The sequence below is a fragment of the Diorhabda carinulata genome, chromosome 5 (assembly GCF_026250575.1).
Source record: "Diorhabda carinulata isolate Delta chromosome 5, icDioCari1.1, whole genome shotgun sequence".
NCBI lineage: Eukaryota > Metazoa > Arthropoda > Insecta > Coleoptera > Chrysomelidae > Diorhabda > Diorhabda carinulata.
This window is the reverse complement of record NC_079464.1, coordinates 14,900,507-14,910,829: the sequence shown is the minus strand read 5'-3', so window position 1 is coordinate 14,910,829 and position 10,323 is coordinate 14,900,507. Positions and strand designations below refer to the sequence as shown.

Genomic DNA, 10,323 nt, shown 5'->3' with positions numbered 1-10,323 from the left:
TGTGATAAAGCTACTAAAAGAGCCTGCGAAAATGTAAAATAATTAAAAAATGGCGAACTTTAGGCATACCATGCCTTATACAAAGTTGTATTGAAATTTTGCGTAGATTTTTAAAATTTAATAAAGCCATAGCATTCCGTTTAAAATGACGAATTTTCAGAACACTAGTCAGTCCATATACTTTCAGTGAAGGACCCTGTATATAATATCTCAATGTAAATAAACCTCATTTAAATGAAACTATTCCAAGGGTTAAGTGAATTTTTCTTCATGCATAATTAATCCTAGAACATGGATAGCCAATTTTTTTTTACATCGAGTTAAAATTTTTCTAACAATAGTCGAAAGAATACACGACATCTGCTAAACTCTTCTCTCATCTAACTTCCCTGTCACTCCGGAATAATAAATCGATACTAGAACTAAGACAAAGAAGCTTCAAATAATACACAGAAGCAACGAAGCTATTAGAAAAAAATTGTAAATGTAGAAGAAATAATAAATGATGCGCCACTGCCAGGTCAGCAACCATCAATTCCGTTTATGTAATAATTTATTATTTAACCGAAACAATCGTATTTAATTTATCCAACTAATTCTAGTACTTCTAAAACATCAGTACCTACTTAATATAAATAAAAATTAAAAAGATAACCTTTTGATTTATTCGTTTTCAAATCGGTAGTAATATATAGTGTTGTAAATATATATCTGTGTATGTAATACCAGTTCCGACACTGATAAGGTGTATTTAAGTGAATGGTCTTGGGGACTTTCAATCAGTTGAATAGTGTCGAGTGAGAACGTAAACGTAGGTACACAAAATGGCGAAAACACCAACCGATTTTCAAACATTAAGGGATTTAGCTACACGTATAAGGATACATAGCGTTGAATCAACAGCAGCAGCTAGTTCTGGGTAATTATTAATTATTTTAGTTCTTAGTCGAGAAATAAAATGTACCAAACCGGCAAACATCCTCAAAACATGATTAAATGACTAAGCAGTTATAATTTAGAGTTGGAATAGTTACGCCGCCAACCTTCAAATCGTTTTCGTTTATTACAACACAATTTAAAACAAAACAAAACTCAAATATTATAGTATTTTGTATAATATAAGCGTCAATATAGTTTAAGCTAATGAACCCAATTTTTTTTTTCATTTCACATTTAAGGTCATTTTATAGTACGTTTCGTTCACCTCTAGAGAACGGTTATTGTTAACGTTATAGTCCAGGGATTATTTTGAAATAAAAACACTTGTTGAATGGCTGGAATATGTATTACGTAATCTTAGAACTAGTATCGGTTTTGTTTATTTAATTTTGTAAAATTTAATTGTTTGTTTGTGAAAAGTTTGTAGATTATTTAAAATACAGGAAATAATCTTTGTGAGACAAAAAAAGTAATTTTACTATGCCTAGACAGCGATATAAATATTAGAATGGGCATTATTGTAACAAAATTTTATCAAAAAATTTACGATAAAAGTTTCAAGAGCTCTTATGTTGATATGTTTTAAATAGATTTGCAGACGTCGATTGATTTTGCTTGATTTATCAATGTAATTACATAAAATAATAATTATTATACTATCAATTACATCAGTATTATTCTAATTATTATACAATGTGTCTATAAAGTAATTTAAATGGAAAACATGTTTGATATTAATATGCATAAGTCGACTAGTAATATATCTACAGGGTGTCAAGGAAGTTACTAAGCAGTGTCCTATTTCTACTTTACTTTATCTTGAACGTATGGAAACAAATAGTTATAGAGAATGTCAAATTTGAGCATCAAAATAGTAAAAGCAAATGGGGATTACTATATTTTTATTTAATTATGTTCTAATATAAAAAATACGATAATAGTTCCAGAAGTACCTGTCCTGACTTAGAGATGGCGGTAGTTACTTGAAATACACCACTGTATTAAAAAGTTAAAAGTTTGAAGACGTTGTTTAGTGTTTGTTTGGTAGCAATCAATAGCGGACGTTTTCAGTGAATTTGTATACTTGGAAAAAACTGGTTATCGTGGTGACGACTCTAGAAATGTAGAAGAAAATTCGCGAGTTTGCAGACATAGTAGACATTTCAAAAAGTGTAGTACATCGCATATTAACTGAAAATTTGGACATGAAAACCTGTGCGCAAAATGGGTGCCGCGTTTGCTTACAATGAAACAAAAACTGCGCAGTTAAGATGTTTCCATCAAGTGTTTGGCAATGCTAAAATTAATTTTTGCGCTGTTTTATAACCATTAATGAAACCACTTCACACCCGAAAAAAAAAACAATCTAAACAATGAACTTAAAAGAAAGAAACGGCTCCAAAAAAGGCAAAGATCGTTCCAGTTACTTGGTATGAGTGTGAGGATAATTTTCATAGACTATCGAGCAAAGAAATCTAACAAAAATGACCGCATTTGGCTAAGAAGAAAGTATTTTTTTCATAAAGATAATGTACAAGCTCACTCATCCTTTATTGAAGAGGTGATGTCGGCAGTTAACGATATAAATATATTTTTTCCAAAATTTTTGTGTTTTCTTGAATCCTTAATTTGACTACAACTGTCCGTAATTTATCATAGTAATCGAAATAAGTACTATAACAAACGTTATGCAGTAATGAGATAAGACGTTCCGATAACCGAGAAGATCGGGGTGTATAACCAACAGTCTAACTCTAACAAAAAGATAAGACCTCCAGAATCTCTCATAGAGTTTAGGAGAGAGAAAGGAGGCTACGCGCGAATATGCGACTCGAACGAAGATGAGGATTCGTCGAAACGACATGAGGTGGTGGAATGTCTTTCACATCAATCCGTGGATTTATGGTACTTCTGGGACCATCTTCGTATGTATCTCACGCAACCTTTAGGATGAGCAAAAACTTTCGACAATTGTGGTTGTGTTTAGATCGATGACACTGGAAACCCGATAGGGCATCATCGATCTACACAAATATTAAGGTCAATGTTTTTTTCCGGATTTTGATTCTAGCTTAATTATAATAGTAGTAATCAATATTGCTTTGATGGTTCACCTTGTGTTGGTTTATACACTTAGATGTGTCTATAAATAAATTACTTAACAATCTCTTAATACTGATTATTATTATTAGTTAATATCACCCATATGTGATAAGAGTGCATGGAATTGGAATTTCAGTTCGTGGTGAATGGCTACGTAATATGTTTAATATTTACACTTAGATATCATTTAATAGCTATAATCATATGCTAAGATAATTTCGTTCTATATTAAATTACACACTTACATGCACTCAAAAATGCGTTTTTGTATATGAAATATATAAATTCATACGAAAAGTTTATAATTTTGAATGAATTGAATCGTTTAAATACTGTTCTTTTCACATGGAGTTCCACTGTTCTTTCCACATGCAAAGATGTTCATTTCAAAAGCAGAGAAGAAGGTAAATCCTATCTTCCTATCTTTTCCTTCATGTTGATGTAATGATGATGATTCCTACATAAGAACGGAACTACTTACAACAGTCCTCTGCATAGAAATCAATTTTCAAGCATTGGTGAGACGAGAAATCGAATTAAAAATGATGGATTTGATAAAGGGGATAGCAATAACTACAAAAATGGGAAACGGATGCCCTCTATGCCTATCACTTCTCCTCGATCATCTACTTGTAAATCTACATAATGCAGAATACGGATGCATCGATGACCGATGACCATCCTAGTACAAGAACGTTCCTGTTTGTACTAGCCCTATAACAAATATATCGGGGTGACTTTAGATCAGACATGGAGATAACACTTTCAAGTAGTAAGCCATAAGGTACGACTCACTTTATAAAGCTACTGGGGTTTGGAATACAAAATGATGAACTGGATTTAGAAAATTAAAGAAGCAACCTTAAATAAACTGCCTTGCGATAACAGGCGCGGCAGCACTAAATTTGAATTTGAACTTACCCTCTTTAAAGACTTTAATAGAAAGTGAAGCAATAAAATTTGCAATAGAAGCATACAATGAAGAGAACACGAAATACGGCGATATTATTTGACATCTCTGAAAGAATGTAAAGTGCCTATAAATATGATCACGATTGCTGGGTCTTCCAAACTTATCTTTTGTCAAAATATTAAGCTCTTTGGTATTTTACATTGGTGGCTCGAAAATGGACAGGTAGAGGTAGGAATATATAGCCCAGGAACTAAGCTCGCTATCCCAATGGGCTCACAACCTTCCATTTTTCATGCGCAGCTCGTTGCAAAGATATTTATTCAGATATCAGATAGTAGAGTAGCCATTCAAAAACTTGACCATCAACATGAAATTAATTTGACAGGACCACAAGTTCTCAGCATTAGCAGGTTTGATTTTCGTTTCTCATCTATGTATCTCCCCGAAACCAAATCAAAAGGATTGAGATCTGTGGGTACTCAAGGCACCAAAGCCATAGAGACAGGGAATGGGCTTTGAGAAAAACTGTAGCTGAAGCTCAAGAAGTTGTACTGGAAAAAAAAGAGGAAAACTACTTACAAAAATAAGAAGCTATTAAAACAGAGATTAGGCTTTAAGAAAAAGAAGTAGAGGGTATTGGAAACGAAAAAATGAGGTCTATCCACAAAAAGAAATGAGAAGTCATCAAAAACAAAGCTTGTAAACTGAAAAAAGTCCTGCAACTCAGTTCTTTTACGGTAAAAAGTTGTTAGATCCACGTAACACCAAATCGGTTGATTTATTCAGTCCCTACTCAAGGGACTTTCTCTTTTAAATTATTACGTAATTAGCTCATCTATTATAGTGACCACAATAATATTAATAATCTTCTGTTTGAATAAAATAGATCGGATAAAAACACAATTCCATTAAAAAAAATAAGTCTCGGAACTAAATAATTTTATTTACATATTTCATATGTATGGCCTATGGATTCCGAGTGCTTATCATTTTATTACTCTGTCACTTATAAAAATAGATTGTAATAATTTCGAATGTATTGTTCATAACAAAATTACAATGTTGTCATTTGAAAAAAATAAACGATTATGACAAATTTTTGAATTGGGATACCCTTCATAAGTGTTAGAATTATTAAATTCGAAACTACAACTCCATTTAAGATAATTGATATTGGTTATAACTACAGAATGAACCGGTACCGATTTTTACTTATTATCAATGGATATAATTTCGATTCCCTACTAGTGCATATTTGAAATTTTAATTTGAATGGTGAACGTGACCTTCGACATGTTAACATTGACTCTGCTTTTATAGCAGTACCAATAAAATAAAATAGCACCTAAAATGACTTAGAAAAAAGAAAAATTAAAAATATTTGTCTATATATAAACTTTATTATTGAAATGGTATGCTTGTAATTAGTTTTATCTACTCCTATTAAATTATATATTAATTATTCAACTGCTTCAACTTCAAATTCCTTTATTGGGGCGGATTACTCCCTTTCTTATTTTCGTTATAGTTTTTTGTTGATTCTCGTTTCTTTTGTCAGCCTTTTCTTTTCTTCTCTGCACTTTGATTTTTATTCTATTGTTCCTAGAATTCTGGTATCTCCTTCAATTTGGTTTCCACGCTATTTCTGTTAAGTTTCTTTCTCATGATGTGTCTTGATCAATTTAGTCTTTGTGTTTTATTTACCTTATCAAATTTTCTCCTCTCAGTTCTCCTTATATTTCTTTATTTTTCTTCCATCTCCTTCCTCCATATCCTGTGATATTCTTGCTTTTGAGTAACCTTTTATTTTTACCAGATGTTCGATACACTTTTTTGTATTCTCTTACCTCTTTCATCTTGTCTTGCTCTCTTCATGTATTAGGTGTTTGCTTTGAGCTCCAAATCATGACTACACCCTTTCCATCCCCGCAAAAGATAAACATTTCCTCTTCTTCTCATTATATTAATGATTAATTTATTTTTTGATTACAGTCATCCAACGACATCATCTTCTATCGCAGAAATACTTTCAGTATTGTTCTTTAGAACAATGCGCTACAAAGTTTCGGCACCAAGAGATCCTTCCAGTGACCGTTTTATTCTTTCCAAAGGGCATGCCGCTCCCGCTCTCTATGGAGCTTGGGTGGAAAATGGAGTAGTACAAGAATCCGATTTAAAAAAATTGAGACAATTAGGATGTGATCTCGAAGGACATCCTACACCTCGCTTGAATTTCATCGATGTTGGTACTGGATCTCTTGGACAAGGGCTTGCTGTTGCAGCCGGTATGGCTTATCTAGGAAAATATATTGAAGAAGCCACTTACAGGTTAGTTATATAAGATAAAAACATTGTATCACATCATATTATAATTAATATAAATATTTAGGGTATTTTGTTTGATCGGTGATGGTGAAAGTGCCGAAGGATCTATCTGGGAATCAGTTAACTTTGCTAGTTACTATCATTTAGACAATTTGGTATTGATTCTGGATGCTAATAGACTTGGTCAAACACGAGCTACTATGGTAGGTCACGATTTGGAGCTCTATAAAAAGAGATTGGAAGCGTTTGACTTCAACGCTATTATAGTAGACGGTCATGATGTAGAAGCACTAGTTAAAGCATTCGATACTGCTGCTACTGTTAAAGGAAAACCAACAGCTCTTATAGCAAAAACTTACAAAGTAAGTTGATTATTTTTATATTCAAATTTAATCGTTTTATAACGAATTTCTTGTAACAGGGAAGAGATTTTCCAAATATAGAAGACAAAGAAAATTGGCATGGTAAACCTCTCGGTGGAGAAACTGAAAGAGTGATTAAACACTTGAAATCTTTGATTAAGAATCCCGGTAAACTAAATTACACAATTCCAGCACCTTTATCAGAAGTACCAGCAGTTAATATTAGTAATATTAAACTTTCTTCTCCTCCGAATTATAAGCAAGGTCAGATGCTCGCTACAAGACAAGCCTATGGTACCGCATTGGTTAAATTAACCGAATCAAATTCAAGAGTTGTAGCTCTCGATGGAGAAATGAGTAATTCTACGTTTTCTGAAGCGATGAAGAAATACGGACCGAAAAACTTTATTGAATGTTTCATTGCAGAACAAAATCTCGTTGGTATAGCTATGGGAATAAGCTGCAGAGATCGCACTGTCGCTTTTGCTTCTACATTTGCCGCGTTCTTCACTAGGGCATTCGATCAAGTGAGTAAATCATACGAAAAAATAAGTAGGTGCTCAATTCGGTATTATTTTAGCTCCGCATGGCTGCTATCTCACAATCAAACATCAATATATGCGGATCGCATTGTGGAGTTTCTATTGGTGAAGATGGACCGAGTCAAATGGCCCTTGAAGATCTTGCTATGTTCCGATCCATACCTGGAAGTACTGTCTTTTATCCATCAGATGTAGTAGCTGTTGAAAGGGCGGTTGAATTAGCCGCCAATACAAAAGGGATTACTTTTATTCGTACCGCTAGGGCTCCTACTGCTGTGGTTTATCCCAACGATCAGATATTTGAAGTAAGTCATTATTATATTAAAATTACAATGATTCATCTTAATATTTGTTTCAGATTGGTAAATCAAATGTCGTTTTTTCATCCCCTAAAGATCAAGTTTTGATAATAGCTGCTGGTGTTACTTTACATGAATCATTACTAGCTGCTAAGCAATTAGCTAACTCCAGTGTTGCCGTTAGAGTCTTGGATCCATTCACAATTAAACCTATTGATAAAATTGGTATTGTCAAAAACGCTCGTGAATGCGGTAACAAGATTTTGATCATTGAAGATCATTATCCCGAAGGAGGTATTGGAGAAGCAGTTCTGGCTGCTTTGGCAGAAGAAGTTAATATTTATGTTAAACACATAGCCATTCCTAGAGTTCCTAGATCTGGTAAACCGGCAGATTTATTGAACTACTATAAAATCGATGCTAAAAATATTGTGAATCACGTTGATGAAGTTATTAGAAAGTAAATGTTACTTTGAAAATGTTTTCAATAAAAAAATATGGAATTGTTTTTGAGTTTTTTTTTACCTTATCCTTTTATACTATAGAAGAGTTGATATGAAATGATATAGATTAGGGGGTTGCAACTAACTCCTGCTGTTGTAGAGCAAGAGATAAAACATCGAATCACTACCCTAAAACCAAAAGGAATAAAAGATAAGAATGGTTTAATTAGGAAAATATGAAAAGCGTACTCAGAAAATAAATTATAAGAAGATTGAAAAAACATAACAGAATCAGATAAAAGAAGAAAAATACCCAACTAAAAATGAAGTAGAAGAAGAAATCAAAAGACTAAGTAATGGAAAAGCCCTCGGAGAAGATAGAATAGAAGCTGAGATGTTGAAATACGGAGTAGAACAAATTCATTAACTTAACGAGACAATCTAGAAACAAAACAAGTTCCCAGAGGAGTGGCATACACACAAAAAATCAACGCAATTCACATAATAGATCAAATAATACAAAATTATGGGAATGCAATGAAGAGCTGCACATAATCTTTATAAATTTTAAAAGCGCGTTTGATTTAATGAATTCTAGAAGATTTGGAAACACTACAGGTACGAGTACAAAGAAAATTGAAGATATTAATAAAAGTTATATTACAAAACACGAAAAACAAAGTAAGATATCTGGAAACACTAAAAATAAACAAAGGAGTCAAACAAGGCGACTGGATCTTTCCAATATCTCAATATGATTTTAGAGAACATGATAAGAAAAGCAAGAAGACCTGAAGATAATCCAGAGAAAAATACTGTGAACTACACTCGGATGAAATATCACAGGAGAGGGAGAAAGATGATCTAAAAAAAAATAAAGAACTAAAAGAAGAATTGGAAATAAAATAAGATATGTAAGAGAACAAAGAGAAGAAAATCTACAGAAATGGTGAGGAGGATACCTCTAGGACCAAGAGGCAGACCAAGAAATATCTTGGGAAATCAAATTGAAGAAGATACCAGAACATTTTTTGTTTTATCATCTGCGTTATTAACAAATAACGCAGATAGTCTTCCAACTCTTGAACATACTAAATGGATTTTCTAGATTCAGACCACAAATTTTTTTTATGATCATGGATCATCGGTATCCTCTGAATGAAAAATTATTAACTTTCGAATTATTCTCTGAATATCATTGAGTAAATTACATTGGTCATCAATTTATTCAGCACCAAACGCGTTCCGTTGTACAGTTTTCGCTGGTTACTAATAGAAGCCAAAGTTTACTCTTAAATTGTGCTCTGGTAATCTAAGTACAATAAATGAGTGTCGGATTAAAACCTCGTTCTTCGGTAAGGTCTGCCCAAAATTTATACAATCAGATACAACCATTTCTAAGTGTTTGCTAGAAAATTTCTTTAAACTCGCATTTCGTCACAGTGCAATGGCTAATGCTGTGGAGTTAACAACGACACTTTCCCACTAGGCGCTTTTTCGAAAACATCCATGGCCCAACTCGTACGCAGTAATCATTGCTACAAACGTATCGAAACGATGAAAATCAGTAAATAATAAATATCTTTTGCACATGCACTTGCAGTCCCAATTTCTAATCTCCATAGGTCTTCTATTAGGTCTCCCTACTGCATTTGCAGTCTCTCCAGCTTCTTCGTGGTATTCCTCCTCTTGTTGTCTTGTATGGTATCCACTTGTTTAGGTATTTATTAGTATGAAGATGAAATAATTCATAAATAGAGAAATAGTCAATACTGTTGGTTAAGACTAAATGAAGACGTGATAAGAAATTTTCTTCTAAATATAGTAACTAATAGAATAAGTAAAATAAAGTGTGGTAAAAAATGGTAACTACCAGAAGAGATCAAAAATCTGTTTCAATAGAATACAAATCAATATTTTATTTCCAACTTTCTGAGGTGTTAACTAAGGTTTTGAAAATAACTTATGGGTAGAATGTATGAAGTTTTTATTCCCTGGTGTTTTATAATTTAGGAGAAATATCAAATCATTTGATTATAATTCACTTTCTTCACAATTATAAGCTTAAACTACTTTGTATAGTTGAATATTAATAATGTAATACTACTATTATTACTAATTCCTTGGTTTATCTGGAAAATCACGAAATATTCGACAACACTGTGAATATGCACCTTAGCCAAAAACTAATTATATGACAGGTAGCTTGAACGGATTCGTAGTAGTTTCGGTTTTCCCTGTATAATCTGCTTCAGGCATTGTGAGTTATAATATCTGGGTACTTCTACCTAAAAGTTTCGAATTTTCGAATCTCGAAACTAATAAAACACACACACGTTTTGTGTCCTTGAAGCAATAAAAATCATTAGAATTTTTATCAAAAAGGTTATTTACATA

General features: G+C 32.7%; 1 protein-coding gene across 1 annotated transcript; it reads left to right on the top strand.

The window, feature by feature from the left end:
• Nucleotides 1-495: 495 nt before the first annotated feature.
• Nucleotides 496-7,991, top strand: LOC130893752 (transketolase-like protein 2). The gene is made up of 6 exons (XM_057800089.1): nucleotides 496-919; nucleotides 5,948-6,283; nucleotides 6,345-6,642; nucleotides 6,702-7,169; nucleotides 7,223-7,489; nucleotides 7,543-7,991. The coding sequence occupies exons 1-6, from the start codon at nucleotides 825-827 to the stop codon at nucleotides 7,945-7,947; spliced, it is 1,869 nt and encodes a 622-aa protein (XP_057656072.1). The 5' UTR covers nucleotides 496-824; the 3' UTR covers nucleotides 7,948-7,991.
• The last annotated feature ends 2,332 nt before the right edge of the window (nucleotides 7,992-10,323 follow it).

What these genes read in the sequence shown, in the direction of transcription:
- LOC130893752 (XM_057800089.1), top strand. Translation starts at nt 825, where the DNA reads ATGGCGAAAACACCAACCGATTTTCAAACATTAAGGGATTTAGCTACA. An exon ending in ACAGCAGCAGCTAGTTCTGG is followed by an intron (nt 920 to 5,947) that starts GTAATTATTAAT and finishes TTTTGATTACAG; the next exon opens with TCATCCAACGACATCATCTT. An exon ending in TTATAGCAAAAACTTACAAA is followed by an intron (nt 6,643 to 6,701) that starts GTAAGTTGATTA and finishes TTCTTGTAACAG; the next exon opens with GGAAGAGATTTTCCAAATAT.